At 35.9% G+C, this 20,272-nt stretch overlaps 1 protein-coding gene across 4 annotated transcripts in view; it reads right to left on the bottom strand.

Annotated features, from left to right (window-relative positions):
• Nucleotides 1–20,272, bottom strand: part of CCDC18 (coiled-coil domain containing 18) — a 26,423-nt gene extending 6,151 nt beyond the window's left edge. For 2 of the 4 annotated variants that reach the window (XM_088169964.1, XM_088169963.1), the window contains exons 1-24: nt 20,139–20,272; nt 19,477–19,624; nt 19,148–19,298; nt 18,422–18,586; nt 17,389–17,498; nt 16,425–16,553; nt 14,782–14,878; nt 13,929–14,050; nt 12,808–13,117; nt 12,513–12,616; nt 12,253–12,413; nt 11,566–11,786; nt 10,711–10,821; nt 9,971–10,102; nt 9,105–9,239; nt 8,416–8,496; nt 6,827–6,943; nt 5,363–5,530; nt 4,700–4,842; nt 4,099–4,262; nt 3,167–3,317; nt 2,517–2,616; nt 1,397–1,513; nt 826–970 (exon numbers count right to left, since the gene is read on the bottom strand). In XM_088169964.1, the coding sequence (XP_088026090.1) occupies nt 860–970; nt 1,397–1,513; nt 2,517–2,616; nt 3,167–3,317; nt 4,099–4,262; nt 4,700–4,842; nt 5,363–5,530; nt 6,827–6,943; nt 8,416–8,496; nt 9,105–9,239; nt 9,971–10,102; nt 10,711–10,821; nt 11,566–11,786; nt 12,253–12,413; nt 12,513–12,616; nt 12,808–13,117; nt 13,929–14,050; nt 14,782–14,878; nt 16,425–16,553; nt 17,389–17,498; nt 18,422–18,586; nt 19,148–19,298; nt 19,477–19,616 (3,240 nt within the window). In that variant the 5' untranslated portion in view covers nt 19,617–19,624; nt 20,139–20,272 and the 3' untranslated portion in view covers nt 826–859. The remainder of the gene's footprint in view (nt 1–825; nt 971–1,396; nt 1,514–2,516; nt 2,617–3,166; nt 3,318–4,098; nt 4,263–4,699; nt 4,843–5,362; nt 5,531–6,826; nt 6,944–8,415; nt 8,497–9,104; nt 9,240–9,970; nt 10,103–10,710; nt 10,822–11,565; nt 11,787–12,252; nt 12,414–12,512; nt 12,617–12,807; nt 13,118–13,928; nt 14,051–14,781; nt 14,879–16,424; nt 16,554–17,388; nt 17,499–18,421; nt 18,587–19,147; nt 19,299–19,476; nt 19,625–20,138) is intronic. The other 2 variants (XM_014883218.2, XM_088169965.1) reach the window with 2 other exon arrangements.

The following is a 20,272-nucleotide window of genomic DNA, read 5'->3' as shown; positions in this document are numbered from 1 at the left end:
GTAGCAGCAGTCACTGTCCTGCTCTTGAGAATCATCACCAACCTAACAGAATTCGAGATGGAAGAGATGGCACTGCTTTAATTTACAGTGAAACAACTTCATATTCAGCTATAACACAGCCAAGCCCTCATGATCTGGAATACAGACCAAACACAGAAATGAGGCTTCTCTGATACCTCAGCCTAGGGAAAACAAACACATAAATGCAGCATAACCAAAGGGGCAGAGGCCATCTTGGCTTTGGTGTTTACCTCTAGCTCAGAATCACCCTTGACTGAACTTATTTCTGCAAGAAAGCCTGTTTATCTCAGATCCCATTTGTACTTGTAGAGACTGATCCATGCACCAAAGATTTGTATCATTCACAAAGTCAGCTTTCTTCTCGAGCCCCTCCACACGCTCCCATTCACTACGCCAAAAAATTCTCACTTCTCATTCCTATAAGCATGCTAGAGCTCAGTGCAATCATTTTCACAAGATAGGTACCTAAGCCATAAGAAGCTCTCATCATACAGCATATTGCTTTGTTTTATTTCAAGGAAGACCATATCATCCACAGCCAGAAAATCAGGTCTCTAAACATAAGCAGTAATCAGATTTCTCCACAGAAAGCAGACAATCAGGAGTGTGCCATTAAATTTGTAATTTTAAAATAAAACTACTTTCACTTTAGGGGATTAAGATTCAGCAAACACTGGGATATAAAACACAATGATTCTGGGAGAAGTAATGACACACTAAAGAGACACCATATAATTTCTTCTAGGCAGCATAGTAATGGCATTAAAAATTGATAATTTGTTGTCTATCCAAGGTATGTTTTACCTTTCCAAGAGCTTCTAGGCTATGTTGTTCTCTTTCATTTTTTTTTCTTCAGTTGATTTATTTCCCGATCTCTCTGGAGCAATTCAAACTCTTTTTCACGAAGCTCATCTTTAGTGTGCTGGAGTTTCTTCTCTAAGCTCTCAATCTGAACAGAAAATGCAATTAAATCAGAACGAATATTTTACCAAAGTCAGAAGAATTTTATTTAAAAAAACCCAAACACAACAAAACAAACAAAACCCACAAATATTGTCACTATTAACCCTGACTTTGGATTCCTCTGTCAATTTTTTTTGTCTACATTTTCCTTTACTAAAAGAGCAGTTTGGGAACTGTATCATACCAAGTGAAAAATAGGTTTTCGATTTTACACTGTTAGAGCCTTGCAAAATTTATAGTTTTAATTGACAAACATTTATTTTTACTGGTACATTCTTTCCCTCTCCCTACAAAAAAAAAGAGTTTTTATCTCCTAGATTAAATCTTGCCAGCTATTGTGTCCCAGGACCAGACCTTCTCATAGAATTAGCTGCCCTTTGTTAGGGAAACTCTGCTTTTGATTAAGAATTACCTGTTTATTGCATTCCTTAATTTCCAACTCTGACTTCTCTAAATTGCACTGTAATTGAATTATTTGTTGCTCCATTTCTCCCTTATGCTCATGAACTGTCATATCCAATTGTGTAATCTAGAGGTAAAAGAGGAAGAAAAGGAAATATTTTATTTTGAACTACTATGCAGGATTTAAGAAGCCATATTACAAACTGGGAGAGCAAGTGAATGACATTAATCCTTTGTAGTCTCAAGAGTATTCTCTTGAGTAGTCAATATAAAGCTACGCCCTAGTGACTTCATTTAAATAGTGGCCAAACATAAAAAGAAAATGGGAAAATTGGGAAAAAGTCTGTAACTGAGTATGTTAGGTCCTCATATACACATAATACAAACTTAGTTCTCCTTTTCAAAGAAATATGTGTAGTCTATTATGCTAATCCACCTTGTTAGGAAGTGCCAAATTTTGCCAAAAAAATTCAATGCATCAAATGCTTTCATGACTTCGTGGGGCAGTTCACAGGGTACTATGGCAAAAATACATTGCAAGATCTGGTCTCCTTCCAGCGTCAGCTCTTTAAACAGATTTATTTGAATCCCCACTCCTCTCTGAACCTCAAATATTCTTGAATACAAAGGCTAGTAACTCCTTCAGGAAGAGGCTCATAATAAAGTGACAGAAGCAGAATTTTCCTATGATGGGCATCAAATCCTGAAGCCAGACCAAAAGACTGAAAATATTTCAAGTGAGCTACAGAAATTTATTGATAACAAAGATATCATTTCATATTTAGAGGCTGCTTTAATGTGAATCAAATATATCCCAATGCAAACAAGGAAAGGAATCATCACCCTTCAGCACAGACCTTTCCTTCCTCTTAGCAAACATCAAGATGAGAACAGTTGTCCCATAACTTTATCATTAATGAAAAATCTTGGGACAGGTTATGGCATAAGGTTTATGATTTTCCTGCTACATAAGGCTTCAGAAACAAACAGCTGGTGTGAGGATGGTACTGTGGCTGAAGCAACCAGTGCAGTTTGAAACACCACATCAAAGCAACCAAATCTAGCAGGCTTTTTATAAGTTATTATGTAACAGGAATAATTGTCAGTAACATGATTTAAAATTATCTGACCTGAGCTACTCTTTGTTTCAGTTCCCAATTCCTTTCTTTCAGTGCTTGGTCCATGTCAAGGAGTTCCTGCTTCTTGTCTTCAATTTCATCCTTGCAATACCTGAAATTTTCATATGTTTAATTGCTTAATGCACATCCAGTTGCTTAGCTTCAAATATCCAGCTTGAAAATCATGAGATCTATTACTATTTAAAGCATATTACCCTATAGGTGAATTGATTGCAAGGAAACAAATCCAAATAGAATAATTCTGTTAATTATATTCCAGGTGGAGAATTCCTAATAACTTCATTATTCAAGTTATTTAATTGGCTATATCAGGATTCTTAAAAAAATATAGTGTCATTAATTAGTGGTCAGAAAGGAAACTGGACAATTTGACTATTATTATGATTACTTAACAGCTTTAACATTCAGAAAATAATTTTAACAGATTTTAAAATAGAATTCCACATAAAGATTTCAGCACCGCTTTTAGAAATTAAAAGTGAGCTGAGAATCTCAAGTATCCAGTTACCTGACAGCCAGAAACCACCTAAAAATTATAGAGAGCTGCTAAGAACATTAAAAAACCCCATCCAAATTACTTGCTATTTTTAAGGAATAACCAACACAACAAAGTTTTCATTATGGAAAAGATAGCAGCTCACCTGAGCTCAGTTGTTAGATCCATGATAGCAATGTTCTTCTCCTCCAGAGAGTATTGTGCATTCTGTAATGCAGATTCCAGTTCTGCTATTTTCTCTAAGGCTTTCCTGTGGCAAGTCTCAATTTGAATCAGCTTATCTTCTAAATCATTCACTATTTTACACACATACCACAAAAGAGAATGTTTAATCATCAGTACATGAGTCTTCATGCAGCATCACTACCTGGTAGCACTTGTGGTCATAATAAATTTTCAGTATCACTATTTTTTAGGACAATCTAGAAAAGCAGTGGCTACTTATATTTAAAAAAAACCCCTATGGTACCTAAGTATTTGCTAGTTTTATTCAGTTCATAATCAACAATTGACCTGAAACATAAAGATATATCTAAAAACATCTGGCCAAGGAGACACTACAGACACAGTATAGTAACTGAGCATGTAGTGCTAGGAAAAGTGCAAATATCAGAATTGCTAGTATTTCTCTAGCTTAAAACAATGGTGCAATTAAACTAAATGGAAGGAGATGGATTGGAAAGTTTTTTATTTTCATAGACTTGTGGGGTTTTCTGTTTGTTTCATGGAAAAGCATTTTTTTAATAGCATATGCCTTTATTAAAGCTAAGTGTCTCATTTGACTATTACACTAAGAATGTACATTACCAATTTACAGGGAAACCACTTATACATTTCACCTGGGGTGAAGGTATATACCACAAAAGTGAGAATTTGCAGAAGTATGTGGAAAATGTTTGCAATTTTTTTGGGTTGTGGGGGTGTTGTTCATTTGGGTTTAGTTTTGCTTGAGTTTTAAAAGATGACAATTTTTGACTGTCATGTACTTGATCATGAAAGGGGGAAGGAAAAATGTGTAATACATACAGAAGCATAATTTAATGAAAGGAAGCCTCATAAACAAAATAGCCAAATTACCCTCATTTGCCTTTTTATTGAGCTCTGATCTTGCTTCTTCCAGAGTGATATCCAACTGATTTATCTGCAGTGCTTTGTTTGCATCATCTCTTCTTAATTGCACTACTTCTTTTTCCATGCCAGTAAGTTCATTCTTGCACTGGTCCATCTCCAATTTAATCTGCCTAATAGAAGCAACCAGAACAAAATGAACTATGGAATAACAAGAGCAACAAGCTCTAAGACAAATGTTTGTGAATAAAATAGAAATAAAAGTCACATTAAGTAGGCTTTTCTTGAAATCAAAATTATATTTTTTAAGACTAGCAAGCTCGTGTAGAATGTACTATCTACAGTTACAAACAAGCTGACATGGTTATGATTTGAACTGCTTTATGAAGTGCTACCTTAAGGCTAAATAAGTTGCCAGGACATGCATTAATTCCATTGGAAAGCTGTTCCATGAAGTCATGCCTCTGCTAGTCAGAAGCTTCCCTTCTGATTTCCAGTCTATGGTCAGGGAGACTGCAGTGTAAGGCCCGAGCTGAACACCATTTCAGACAGCACATTCTGATCCACGTGTCCCTGGGCAGAATGCACCTCTCCCTTACAGCAAACCTACCTGATTGTACCCCTCAGTTCATCCAGCTTCTGTCTCTCTGAATCTGCCTCCTGAGCAGCTAGGCACAGCTTCTGCTCCACCTTTCTCAACTCCTCTTCTGCACATGCTTTCTGCTTCTGAAGCTCTTTTTCCAGATTGGATACCTATTTAAAATGGCATTTAAAGAGCACTTTCAAATTGCATACCAAAGAGATGCATATTCTTGTATTGCAACTCACATAGGGAGGGTTTTTACACAACAGATTTCTTTATAGTCTGTATGTAATTTAAAACTAAAACTTGGCACATTTGAAACACAAATGTTTCTAGAAAATATAACAAGGTGCAACTTTCTGAATTTAAATGAACCTCTCCTTAACACCGGTCTAGGGCTTGATTTTCCAAGGACCTAATGCTAACTAGAATTTTTCATGACTCAGAACCTGGATTAAGATAAACCAAGCCACTAAACTCTTTATTTTAGATATATCTAAATAATAATTATCAACTCAGTTATCAAAGAAATAGTCAGATTTCATAGGTATTATGAAAACATATAAGGCATTTAATTTTCTCTGTATTACATAGAGAAAATTATATAGAAAAATTATAGTATAGAAATATTATACAGAAATTATATAGAAAATTATAGTGTACATATAGACACTTCTCACCACACTGTACCTGTTTTTCAAGTTTAATTTGACTATCTTCCAGCTCCCCATTCCTAATAGTTTCTTGCTGTAACATTTGCTGCTGATGATGCAAAGTTTGTTGCAGGAGAATATTTTGCTCACTCATGTCCTGAATATTCTGACCTTTTACTTTTATTTCTTTCTGTAAATAATGAAGCTGAAAAGACATTTATTTTCCATTACAATAAAACATTTTTATTTGCAGTTGCATCAGCTATTCTCTCTTAATCACAGTTGTGATTCAATAAAACTTTTGGGTCTGAATTTAGTTGCATTACAGTTTCAACAGTGCATAACAGATCTCAATTTATCATTCAGTTATGCTCTATAAAGTGAGGAAAGTAGTAACTTCTCAGTCAGTTCCAGGTTTTGATTCTTGCTTTCTAAATATAACTTGTCAGTATTTTAAAAATACACATAGCAGATTTTTAGTTAGAACTACTTTTCTTTCTGCCAGTATTCTTTATTTCTCAGTAAGTCTTGTTTTCCCCTTGAGATTTTGTTCTCAGTCCTCCCCTTTATTTCTTTTTACTTGTATGACAATAGTAATTCCAATTAAAAAAAGGAATTTTGAGCGCCTAACTTGTTTTATGTTGAATAGTCTGGTTTCTCAGTGGTGAATGCCAGAGGGAACAGTTCTGGGGAAGAAAAAAAAAAAGAAAAAAAAAAGGAGTGTTCTTGAAAAAAAAGTCAAAAAGAAATCACTAACTGCTCACTCCAAGGAGAAGTAGTGACTGGAATTTATTTATGAAAACAGTGGTCACAATTATAAAGCCTCACTTGCTACACTTGCTGTTTCACACAGCATCCAGTCCCTTCATATGCAGTATCAGAGCAGGGTTTAGTGCTCAGGCAGCAGCAGTAAATATCACAGGCCCATGTGTGACACAGACCACACAGCTTCCATATCCTGTACAGGTCCAGCCATCTCCACCTGTCTCAGCAGGTAGGCCAGCACTGACATGAGAAGCTTACTATACAATTAGTTCACCCACAAATACAGATTTGTTCTAATAATAAAAGTTAACTCTCTTTTGCTTCCAAGTAGTAGTGCAAAGTATGATAAAACTCAGGCTCTAGAATTAAACCTTTTTTTAATGCCCAGAATTTCTTTCCTATTAAGACAGTTGAAAAACAGATGAATTTTGTGCACTTAAATTTATATTGCAAAAGTGCTCTCTCCATTTTTTCCAAGATAATGCTTTGTTTCGCATTATTGTGATTTTGTTACTTCTTTCATTTATCTTAAGTGTTTCTTTTCCCTTAACTTACCCAGTGTTTCTGAGTTATTCTTTTCCCCTTTACCCTCACAAAATATATTATTTTTTCCCAGCTTACTTCCCATTCACAGGTCCTGTTGCAAATTTTGGCTGTCATTTCACAAACTTTTAGAATAAATCAATCATAACAAGTATTCTCTGCAATACAGAGGAGTTGTAAAACAACCTGTTACCTCTTCAGACCTTTCTTTCAGCTGATTTTCAAACATCTCCTTATTTTCTTGTGACTGTCTCAAATACAGTGCAACTTCTTCCTTACATACTTTTAGTGCTGACTCAAGTTGTTGCACCTAGATGAATGTAATAGATTATTCAAAATTGCATGGCATGGTTTGTATTAACTGGTCTAAAAACTGTATTAAAAGACAGCTTCTAAAACAAAAAAGCTATATTTTTATCATAAGAGTATTAAAACAGTCATGGAAGATTATAGTAAATTTTAAAACTGAAATAGTCTTCAAAAATTAAAATTATTTGTGAAATTCAAAATTATAATAATTTAGACTGTGTTTATATCAGATGAGACTATCAGTTATGAGAAGCTATGCCAGCATTTGTCAGCAGCTAGAATTTAAAAGCAAACATAGGGTCAATACCAAACCATTAATCCATCATGTTTCATTACATATAAATAAATTTGGAATTATCATCATAGGTGAGCTGGCACACGTTTTTAAAAAAAACCAACGCAGATCTTAATACAATTCTTTTCAAAAAGTTACCAAGCAGCATGATTTCCCTTTCTGCCCTGGGAGACAGTGCCCAAGTTTCACCAAACAGGAAAGGAAGAGCTTTGAACAGTGTCAACACTGTCAATCTATTTTGCACTTTTAATGTTCATTTGGGTTTGAGTAATCCCTAACAAATACCTTATAACCTTGAACTGGTAAAAATTATAACAAACAAACCCCCAGAGATCTTAAGGCACAGTAATTAAGCTTTTCTTAACCATTTGGTTTCAATGCTAGGATTTTTCATCAATGAGAATTGTGCTGAATTTAGCTGCAGAATGTCTAATTCTTTCAATTCTGCAATCAAACTGCCAGTTTTCTAAAACATACTAGACTTTGGATTTCTGTCCCCAGCTGATTGAAGAGCTTTTAGGAAAGAAATTACTATGTGTCCTAATTGTAAGTCTCTGGAAAACATCCCAAATACTACAAAGCTCTTGGATAGAAAATTGGTCCAACACAAGCTCAGAAACAGCATGAAAACAGCAAAGCCCCTGGAATCTTCTCCCACTGATGTCCTGAAGATTTCATACTTTGAAACCTGATTGGGGTAAATCTGCTCATGGCACTGATTTATTAAAAACCTGTGAAAAGTGCTGCATGGAAAATGTTTATCAGGCAAACACTAGGAAGAGCTAGAGATGGCTAAAAACATGACCAACATTATAGTATCACATGTATCTAAAATATACCATATGTGGACCAAAAGCATTTATAACATTAGCTCTGTGAGACAATGCTGGACTTTGTGAGTACAATAAACACAAGTTTGCCCTATTTGTAACTACAGTAATTGCATTAAACAATTATGCATTGCAAAATCCCTTACTGTAGGTTTCATCATACTTCTTTTAATTAAAAAAAGAAAACAAAATGAAACAACAGATAAAGAAATACTTCAGATAATTGACTTCTAGAATATTTACTTAAGACAAATTTATATAAAAGCTTTTACAGAAAAGATAAAAGGAAATACATTGTTACTGCAAACTTTAAAACTATTACTTGAACATTACAGAGAGCTTACTAACTTTGATTTTTTCTTCTGTTAACTGACTTTCCAGTATCTTCAATCCTTGATCTTTCTTGGCATTTTGATTTTCCATTTCCTGCTTTTACAGATATTTTTATTAAAGAGAACAAAATATTAATATTAGAAAACATTAATCTAATGTTATAAAGTTGTAAGTAATTTAATAAAAACTCATAATCCGAATCAGGAAAAAAAATGCAGATCAGTGTTTCTAAAACACAATTGCTTGTATAATGTATTTGTGTACATGATACTCTGAAGTGAATTTGGTTGCTGAGAGATGTCTCTTCATATTCTGTAGCATCAAGCATTATTAAAAGGAATAAAACATTATCATACTAGAACATTACTGGTTTTCCATTTAATGCAGGATTGATGCTATCATTCCTTATCCAGATCTCTTTCCTTTCATTAGAGAGAGAAGCCCAAGGGGCAATCCAGAGACATAAAGGGCATGCCAAGACAGAAAATACTGAAAGTTCATTAAAATTTGTACAATATGTAGTAGTAGTAGCAGTAATTGGTGACTACACTAGATACAGTCAATGACTCAAACAAGAATTAAGAAGCAGAAACATAAACATCTTGCATTTCCCCCAATTTTTCCATGTATTTATGGATATGCTTTGCATTATTTTTAGTCACTCATTTGATTTGCATTTAAAGAAAGTCAAGAGCCAACCTTACCTCTCTGTTTCCTATTAGCAGCCCATCCAATGATTTGATGTGATGCTGTTTATGTATAACCTCTTGTTGTAAAATAGATATTATTTTCTCTTGTTCAATGAACTGTTGATGTTTCTTCTCCAGCTGTGTCCGAAGCTGTCCATAAGTAAATTGTAATTTATTATTTTAATAAGAATTTATTCATCTAAATATGTGATTTAGTTCTATTCACCCATCGTTTTTACAATGAAAATTAATTACTGCCATCAGCAGTAGTGCACAGTCTTAAAATTATCAAGAAATCCCAAGCACTTAATATCTTAAATCCAGAGGAGAATGAGGGGAGGCAGGGTGCAATTGTCTGTCACCAGCCAAGACAATGAGACATGCATACATTCTTTACTAAAACATGAGAAGCTTCTTAAACAGCTAGAAATAATCACAGTTATATTTGTAACCACGTGGAGAAACAGATTTCTTCTCTAGAGACTGAAAAACCCCCAACAGCTCTCCCTGAATGCAGATGCTCATAAGGCTCAGAGTGGCAGAGGTTCAGGCCAACAAGAACATTTTTGAAGCTGTCATGCTTTAAGCCTGTAGGCACTGAAGCTGTACTTTTGGTTTTTCTGTGTATTTGGAGCAAAGAACAACAGTACTCTTCCTAAGTCCTTATTTCTCTTCAGTTGAGCAGGATATGAATATTTCAGAGGGAAAGTTGTATAGCTAGTTAGATGGAAAATATACTAAAATTAGGGAATGTAGGGAGAAGAAAGAGCTTTTTAACATAACTTTTTAAATGGTTGATGTCTAGAAATTACACAAATTAATATAGGAAAAATGTACCAAGTATAACACTCATATATACTACCACACAATAAAGGTCTTACTAGGTCAATCTGTTTCTCCATTTCTTTGTGCTGCTCAAGGTGAAGCAACCTTTCATTTTCAAAAGCAGAAGTTATTTTCTCATGTTCTTCACTGATAATTGTTTCCAGCTCATGAATGCATCTGTTTTTTCCCTGGGAAGTGGCAACAGTAAACGGATTTAATAAAAATATTTAGCTGTGATATTAAACAGTGTTTGATCATCTGGTTTCTAGATTTCATAAAGGAGCAACAAACGAAATTCTGAAGTTACACAGAGCATGTGCCATCTCAAAGGATGTCACACTTATACCACAGGTACAGAAAGTCAGTAAATACAGCCACTATAGAGACAAGTTGTCTGCCAGGATGGATTATGGCACAGGTAACTCCTGACAAAGACAAAAAGAAATTCTATGTTCATATGGATAGATGGAATCTTTAAAATACCAATTTGAAGACCTTTTAATTTACAAATCTATATGCATTTCACTGAAACAAATGACAATTCAACAGGGCCAGATCTTCATTGCACATGTGACCACAAGGAAAACGTAACACATTCATTAATAACTTACACATTCAAGGGCAGAGAAAAAAGGATATTTAACTTCAAACATTTTTAAAACCTGTGTTCTTAAAATCTGCACAGATTATTTAGCAGATCAGAAAGTCCACACATTTTGAATACAGGGAATACTGCTGTCAAATTAAACTTTTATGTCTTTTAAAAAAATGTGGTTTCTCACTGAGAACAGTTTACCATGAGTTCCAGTTCCAACTCAGCATTTTTTTCTGCAGCAGTGGAATAAGCAACAGTCTTTTCTTCTAATTGTTTCTCAAGTGCAGAAAGCTGAGAAGATTTCTTTCTTACCTGAAATGAAATATGGCACAAACAGCATGTAGACAAGTGCTTCTGTTTTATTCAAGCATGTGTATGCACTTTCTTATTACCAATTCCATTTTAGTGACTACAATAGTATTTTTAATAAACAGGTTGATTTTGTTGAACTATTATATTTTATTACTTACAGAGAAAGATTCAGGACAATTTACCTACAATTTACCCAATTAATTATCAGTGAAATAGCTTTACATATTTATAACACATTCATTATTAGGAAATAACTGCAAAGCCCATTATACTGAACTCAATAAACACATTAGCACCAGAATGGAAACATTAGCAATTTATTCACCCTGAGAAAAGCTGAAGCTTAAATTTATTCTTTTGTGACTCCCTGCTAATGATGTTCATCTCTGGCAACTACAGTAATATTTAATGAGGAAAAATGCAACTGTTCCTTCAACCTGTTTCCTAGGATTACCCATTAATTCAACCACACCAAAGCAACAAAACTGTGCATATTTTCCACATAACAAATCAAAGTAGTAGCAGAAAACCAGCTTTAAAACAGTATTTCTGACAACTAACATATTAAGGCTGCTAAATCTTTCTACTTACTGAAAAGTTTAATTTGAATTTTCTAAAAATTAATCAGACTTTGAAATTATTATGGCAATTGCAGTTTTTTTCCATAACTATTGTCTTCATTATCATTGATTACTGAACTGAAGAAAAAGTGGCATATTCTTTTCAGTGCTATTAAAAACTTACTTCTCTCTCTAAGCTACTAGTTTTTGAAGCTTTCTTCAATAGGTCTTCCTGTATGATTTGAAACTGACTGGTTCTTTGAGCCATGCTGGTCCTCAAGGCAGAATTCTCATCATCTGCTTTTATCAGTTTCATGCGTAGCTCTTCTATCTCTTTCTGGAATTTTTGCCTCACCTTTTCAAACTGTTTGCTTATAAGTTCCAACTGTTGACATTTTCTCCTCTCTCAAAGTATAAAAAATAAATTCAAGATTAATTTATAAAAGAACATGCAAACCCATAATGTAACTGAAAGCAGTAACTTGCGAAAACAAATAAAGACAGCATCATCATGTAGGTGCCCTGACATAATTTCATGGAGCAGACCTAACAGTAATGACAGAAGCAATCAGAGAAACACTGGAACAGCAGGATAGAGAGAAAACAGTCAACAAAAATACAGAGACTTTAGCACAACCTGCATAAAGAAAAAAAAATACATGATTCCATTTCAACACAACTCCTAGCTCAGCTATTGCTGAAGGAGTAACTTAAGCAGCAAAATAAAGCAAGATATTGTGTCTGGAGAACATGACAGTTTCCAAGGTGGCAAAATCCAAAGTATACTGGCTGTACAACCAACTTGAACCCTTGCAGAACATTTCTGTTCTGTGGAGTAGACAGAACTGCACAGCTATTTCAGCAAGCTTACCTCCTGGATTTCTGATCAATTTGACAGGCTCTGTTTCCAGGTCACATAACCTGCTGTTTTCTTGTCCTTCATTACCGTTAGAAAGATGCTCAGCTCCAGGACAGATAGTTATGTTTGCACCAGGCTTTTGAATTTCTGCTTCTTTCATTGCCAGTTGAATGCTATTATAAAGAAGAGACAGATATTGAACATTCCTTCTACATGCCAGCACCTTATTATCTGCCTATTCTTGCCACAGTTCAGTAACCAGAAAGTTATACCTTAGGTCTGCAATCAAAGGTTTACTTGATTCACCACAAGATTCAGAAGTAGCTTCTTTCTTTAAGGAACTCAACAGCTGGTGTTTGAAATTGTGCCATTTAAACTAAAAGTAAACAGAAAAAAAAAAGTCAATGAAAAATCAACCTTTTATTGCTTCACAGCATCCTTAATTCACGTGTTATACTGGCATATCAATTTAAAGACACATAATACCAGGATATTAAAAGTTTGGATAACAGTCCTTAAAATTATTCAAAACATAATACACTGTCAAGACTTTATCAGTTACTCTACCTCTTCAGATGTACTTAAAGACAACTGAGAAATAATGGTTTCCAGTATGCTGAGCTCTTCCCTTGAATCCTCTATTTCTTGATGACATAATTTCAAGTGGTTATGTTGCTGTGCAGTAAGTGCTTTCAGCTCTTCATTTTCACTTATGAGAGCACTTTTCTCTTCAAGTATTACTTTTTTTTCAGAAAGTTCTCTCTCAAGCTTGTTGATTTTCTGATCAGACTGACGCAGCATTGATATAATTTCAGTGTTCTTTGCCTCTAGAGCTTTAATTTCTTCTTTTGTGTTGTGATTCTCTTCTTTTAATTGTCTAAAAAGGTATTTTAAATGTATTTTCATTACTAGTAACAGAGACTTACTAAGGAGACTCAAGCTAATGCAAGGGTGTTCATACACTGCCCACTCTTGACAAAATGGCCTGAAGAACAACAATTAAGACAGGAATGTAAGTGTAGATAAAACATGTAAATTGAATAACCCCAAAATGTCTGTGCAGGTGTTTGTCCAAACCTAACAGTTCTAAAGACAACCAGCTGATGGTTGTCTTCTCTCATTAAAGCAACGAGGGAATTATCAAAGAACTTCTGAAAAAAGGAGGCTTCAGCTTGAAATGAAACACACAAGACACATAAAAACTTGTAACAGTTGGAGTTGGGACAGAGCAGTTAAAACCAGGTTTGACTGTTTCATAAGCTGCAGTCAGCATCACAACCTCCACTGAGTGCAGCCTCCCCATCAGATGCCAAGAGCATCCCTCATTCCAGCTAGGGACTGACAACGTGGTGTGCAACAGGCAGGGACACAGAGCTGGCAGTGCCAGGGGACTCACAGGAGCAGCCCAGGGGCAGAGCACAGGCACACAGCAAACCAGAGCAGCCTGTGCCCCCAGCAGCAGCCACAGACCCAGGGAAACAGTGCCCCAGAAGGCTGCGAGGGAGCTTCCTCCCAGGAATGGGAGGCAGCATGTGAGATTAAAATATTTAAGAATTAGTTACAGAAAATAAGTAGAAATATATTGGTTTGAAATATATGAATTGAGCAGAACATTCACAGTGACAATTGCAACATGCAATTTCTTGCAAAATAATTGTGCAGAAAATTTTTAAACGCCTTTGTGTTACCTTAGTCGCTCTTCTAGGACGTCTACATCCTTTCTGTAGTTGACACACTTTTCATTCAACTTCTCTTTTTCTTTTTCACAATTCATTAAACGTTCTCCCAAGACCACTTCTTCAGCTTTAGCCTTAAAAAGCAATTTTTTTTCATTACCAAACAGCAATAAACTAAGCTTCCATGGTCAATAAGCTATTTTTAAAATAATATTATGAACACTATGCTCTTTCTGGTAAGTCAGTACATAATATTATTGCTCACTATTATGAAGAGAAGGAGAGAGGCAAAGAAGTTTTCTTTTTTTGTCATTCAGGAAAAAAATTAATATTTTAGGGCATATTTATGATTGGCAACCTTTTTCCACAAGGAAAGAAATCTAACAAAAAAAAAATCTCTGTAAGAGCTAATTATATTTTCTCCTTCCACAAGGCAGGAATGATTAACAATTCTGATCATCAAAACTTTGGGACATGACTTCATTGTCATCTTAGCTCTTCTTTAGCACATGTTTCATGGAACAGCTTATACATATTGAGGAACAAGAGCTTTTAAAAGGATCTTGTGTTTTTAAAATGCAAACTTCCCAGCTGGCAAGCAGGAGACATAAGAAACAGCAGCTGTATAAGGATACTCCAAAGATGCAGACTGCAAAGATCCAGATGGTGCAAAGACAGTGTAAAATTATATAACTGAATTTATCACCACAAACAGTTGCTTACTCTGTCTCACCTCTTTTAGGGCTTTGCCACCAACAAGTGGAAACAATTGACTCACTGATGAACCTGTTGCTATTACCTGCCTGGCCTATTGGAAGAAACACCTCAACACCACAGCAAATACAAGTGAAGAAAAAACTCTCACCTTTTCTAATCTTTCAGTTATTTCTGCTTTTAACTTTGTGAAAGCTCTTGTCAGCTCCTCCACATTCAACAAAGCTTCATTTCTTTGCTGTTGTGCTCTGCCAAGCAAAAGATGCAAACCAATTTTAAACCCCACAAACTCCAGCCATTAATGTAACTTATCTTCTCCAGTTACTAAAAACAACTACTGCAGTAATTGCTCCAGGACTTCCTTTCTTCTTGCAACTTTCCCAGCTCCAGATATCACATGAGACTGTGCCAAGAAAGAACCCAGACTCCCCACTGCTTCCCTCTATCACTGCACACCACTGCCCATTCCCTGCCATTACTCATTAGGGAAGAAGTTGGCCGAGTAATGCCAGCACAGCTCAGATGTGCAGTCTGTTCAGGACAGACAACACAGGCACACAAGAATTGCTGTGCTCAATAACATTTCTCTCTTCCACTAAGGGGGCTGGGGATGGGGCAGTGCCTCATGTAAGAGCAGCCAACCCTCAGATCGGTGTCTCTCAGTCTGAGGACCAGTGCCCATTTGGAGATGGCAACAGTATTCAGAGAAGGGGATAAAAGCATTTCAGAAAAACAAAATAGCATTAGTCTAAAGCACTTCAGTTTGCCTGGGTAAAGAATCGTAAATTGTTGCAATTAACGATTAAAAGTAAACCATAATAATTGTGGATACTAACCATAACATCATACTTAACACCTGGCAGAAGCTCAGCTTTTCTGACGTATTTACAAAAATATTTACATTTACAACTAGTAACTAAGTACAGCTAGTTCCAACCCCACATACTCTGAAAGAACAACAATCATAAGGCAAAACGTTTCTTCAACAAGCAGTGCAAGCCTCACAGTATTTCATGTTTTCTTGTCATAAGAAGGTTAGAGGTAATTTCACGAGTAGAGGCAGAAAGAGTTTGCACTTAAAAGGTTCAATAAATGCTTTCCCAAGCCATTAATTTAGGTAATTTTTTGTCCCAGGTAATGCAATTAAATTAATAGGGAAAGTAGGGATCTTGTAATTTATTCCATCACTTTTTTAAAATTACATTTTGGAGGATATAGGAGTGTTCATAGCAACTTCCAACAGTCAAATTCCCTAACCCTCCCAGTAGTGACTGAGCCACTAAGCTAATGGAGGCAATAGGAAAGGGAAATGGTGATTTGGATGGAATTACAGCACCCTTTTCAACAGTATCATACAGACAGGTAAGATTAAGGATAACATAAAAATGTTGTCTTGATTAAGTTGTTCTTTTATCATTTTCCTCACACCAAGGAATACTGCTGAATATCAACGACTGAGCATACACTGCAGGTTCTTGCAAGACAAAGACAAAAATAATTCAGGAAAAATAAGTTTTCCACTGCAGTACATCCATTCTGAAGGAAAAAAAAAAAAACAGCTGACAAACTGGGTACTAGTGTGTGCTATCAGCCTGCAACTACCAGCTGATTTCAAGTTTTTAAACATGCCAAATGAAATAATCAGTACCTTCCTACAGAATTTCCTCTTTTTTTAAAAAATAACACCCTTAAAACAGAAAAGTAATTTGATTTCACAAAGAAAACAACTGCTCATGGAAATAAACACTTATGCTTTATTATTCTATGCTTCATTTATTAAAATTAGTTAATTACCTTTTTCCTTGTTTGCTTTGTTCAATTAACTCAATTTTCAGATTTTTATAGCAGTTTTGATATCTTTGCAAAATGTGTTCTCTTTCTATTGCTGTTTTTTGATTTTGATCTAGTCTGTCTTCTGCATCTCTAGCAAATAAACAAAGCATAATAAAAAAGTAAGAACTTTTTGTAAAGAAAATAGATTTTCTGTTGTTCTTTAGTGCACACAATGCTCCAGAAGTACTAGACAAACATGCTATAGCTCTCAAAACTAGGTTAGGAACACCCATAGTTTCCAGACTCCCCAGGAGTATGGAGTGGTGTCTAAGACTTAAATTGATAAGGCACCAGGTGTCACAACTGCCAAGGACCCAGAGAGCTGACTTTGTGTCATGAGCTCTGATCATAGAAATCAAATTTTCTCTGCCAAGAGGCGTGACTAGGAAAGAACACTAAAATATAAATATTTTTACTTTTTTGTGAAGACAGATTACTGAAATATTAATTAAATATGCCATAACATGAGGTTGTAAGGCAAGTTAGCAACCAGGTATGTCTTTCTGACACCTCTGAATAGTGTTTACATCATTTGGCCATTTGTCTTGATTAATGTATTCATGAAGAAAGAATCCTTTATGTTACAAAGAACACAGTTGTGTTCAGAAATATTTATGCTTGTGACAAGAGAATATATGTGGTCATACAGCAAGCAATCACCCTATCCACCTGTAAGGGCACATTCCTATTCAGCACACATTACATACTGGTTTATTTTACCAGTCTTAATTAGTTTTTGTCAGTTTGTTTAAGTATATTCAGCACAAACTAAACCACCTCCCTCCTCCTATAAATGGCTCTGAAATGAAAGTTCCAGACCCCAGATTACATGACCCACACAGTACCAGAAATTATGTCATCCCTAAAAAGAGATTGGACTAGTAGGAAGACAATAATAAAATATTGATTTAAAAGTAGACATTACTTCAGAATTTTATCTTGAGCTGAAACTTCTGCTTCCAAGTTTACAATCTGTTCTTTCAACTTCGGAATGCTGACTAAGTGTGTAGCTAAAACAGCCTCAAGATATGAAATCTGAAATATAAACATATTTGGGGTTTCATTAACATTTGCATATATACAGGTGAGAAACAGAAGAACAATCTGCTTACTGAATGGCAGTGCCCTTAACCCTATTGCAAATTACGTTTGTTCATCTACACCACCTTAACTCCAATTTTCTGCTCATTTAGCATTGCTTCCAGTTCCAGTGTGATATTCTGTCTAGCAAAATGATTTCTTTATAGATTGACCCTGTCTCTCACTTTTCCCCAGAAGTTTATATCCAACTATTTCTTTTTTCAGTGCCAGGTAGTCAAACATTTTGTTTATCTATTTATTTGTACTGTTCTGGAGATAGTATTCCTCAAATAAGAAAACCACTAAGCATAACTATGTTTCATTAATATTCTATATAAACCAAATAAAAGAACATAGTTGTCCTGAAACAAACCTGTACAGACAAGTGTACACTAAATCAATAATGATTTATTAGATTCAATATTGCCTTCTAACTCATCTTCACTTTTTTCAAAAAGCAATATTAATCCAACCTGAGAGATCAATTATTTTCATTTCCTAGACAAATGACTACTGTGCCATTATTATTCCCATTAATGTCTCAGACACATGATTGTACAGTACTAAATGCATTACTAAACTATTTTCTTTCATAGTGTATTTTTCATTCTGTGGCTTATTGTCTTTAGACTAAACTTTGGAACATACGTAGAAGGAATTAATAATTAATTTTTTTTTTGTCCACAGAGAAATAGATTCTAAACTATTCTGTCCAAGATTAATATTGATTATTAAATATGTACTAAATATTAAACTTACACAGATTAAGACAAAACAAAATCAGCACATTCTGCTTGGAATTGTAAACTCAAAAATCATGGTCACTGGGTGTTTTTGGGGTTGTGTTTCTCTTTGATGAATACACTAAAGATACATACTTTTGTTTTTGACTGCATCAATTCAAAGTTCATTGTTTCCACTCTATCCTTTAGGTAGTGGTTCTGAGAAGTCAAAGATGCATTTTGCTCATGAAGGGCATCCAACTTCTCCTGAAGATGTTCATTTTCTTCCACAGTTTTATCCAAAGTTGTGAATACTGAATACTAGACATAAAAATACGTTTTTATATAGACATATATATAGATATACACACACAAGTAAAAATACATCAGAGAATCAAAAGCAGTTTGAGTTGAAAGGGAACTTTAAAGGTCCTGTACTCCAACCACCTTGCAATGAGCAAGGACACCTGCAGCAGACAACTTGCTCAGAGCCCTGTCCAGCCTGACCTCGAATGTTTCCTTGGATGGGGGATCTACCACAGCTCCGGGCACCCTGTTCCTGTGTTGCACCACCCTCATGAGTAAAACATTCATTACATCTATTCTAAATCAGTTGACAGCCATTACCCCTTATCCTCCCACAACAGGGCCTGCTACAAACTTTGTCCCCATCTTTCTTACAAGCCTGAATTACTGAAAGGAGGGAGTGGAAACTTCCCGAAGAAAGGTACTCAAGTGATACTATGTTTAAGAGTTCTCACTTGATATCATTGTCCGATGTTACAGGGTATCTACTCCAAGCCAGCAGCCAAAATGTTCAAAAACATAGCAAAGAAGAGAAAGCCAAAGTAATAAAAAGAAGTCATGAAGAGAAATATTTACTTTGGGTTTTCTTTGAAAATCCTGGAGAGATGTCCTACCATAATTCTTTTTACAGCTGGAAAACCCTTGACAGTTGTAATTGGGCTGTACAAAGTCCTCCAGAGGGACGTCTATCACCTCATCGAAGCAGCAGCTGTAATGTTCACTTGTACTAGTGTTTGGAGAGAGAAAAAAAAAGGCACTATTCCTTTTTTTCTTTATTAGGTTGCTCATAAAGACTATTCAAATGAAAAGCACAAAAGGAGCTAATTGCAGTAATCCATCACACAGAATACAACAGAGTCACACTACAAGAGACAGAAGGTTCTCATTCCCAGACACGCTCATACCTGGAAAGCGCTTTCTCTACAGTCTGGAGGTTCTTCTCAGTTCTCCTCAGCTGATTCTGTAGTGACTGTACATTTGCGAGCAGGTCATCGTCAGCGCCGCTTTTAGAGCAAGTCCACATACTACATTCCATTGGTAACATGTAGAGGGCTAAAGTAACATTGAATATTAAAACACTGTTAAATGGGCATGGAAACCACTTGCAAAATAAAATTTAAAAAAAAAAAAAGAAAGGGGAAAAAAATACAATAAAGAAAAAACTGAATTTCCAAATGTAGACGTACAATTCACACATTACTCCTTCCTACGCTCACTAGATGAAAGTTACAAATTGTCACTTTTATGAGAAGTTCTGCATGCATTCACGAAGTGCAAAAAGCTTCATGATTTGCCATATATGAAAATTGGAAAAACCTGCTATACATTATTTGCCAAAAATGTGTCACACAGCTCATGTCAGAGATCTGGTAGTGCCGTGCACCTGGCGGGGACCCCGAAAGCGAACGGCGCACACGCGAATGCGCTAAATTTGCCTCGTTGCCCGTGACCAGAGCAACGAGAGACGAAAGCGAACCGGCCCCGAGCGGACGGGCAGCACTGCAGGACCCCGAGCTAGAGGCCCAGGCTGGTGGAGAGCTGCGGCACAGGGCGCTGGCAGTCCTACCTCGGCTCCGAGCGGGCTGTTGTCGCTGTCGGTGCCGCCCCGTCCCCGGCTCTGTATTGCCCAGCGCCGCTCTCGCCGCGCTCGAACCGCGCGGCGCCCTCACGGCGCAGGCGCGGCCCCGCCGCCGGTGCGCT

This window comes from Sturnus vulgaris, chromosome 9 (genome assembly GCF_052056855.1).
Source record: "Sturnus vulgaris isolate bStuVul1 chromosome 9, bStuVul1.hap1, whole genome shotgun sequence".
Classification (NCBI taxonomy): Eukaryota; Metazoa; Chordata; class Aves; order Passeriformes; family Sturnidae; genus Sturnus; species Sturnus vulgaris.
This window is presented reverse-complemented; position numbering and strand designations above follow the sequence as displayed.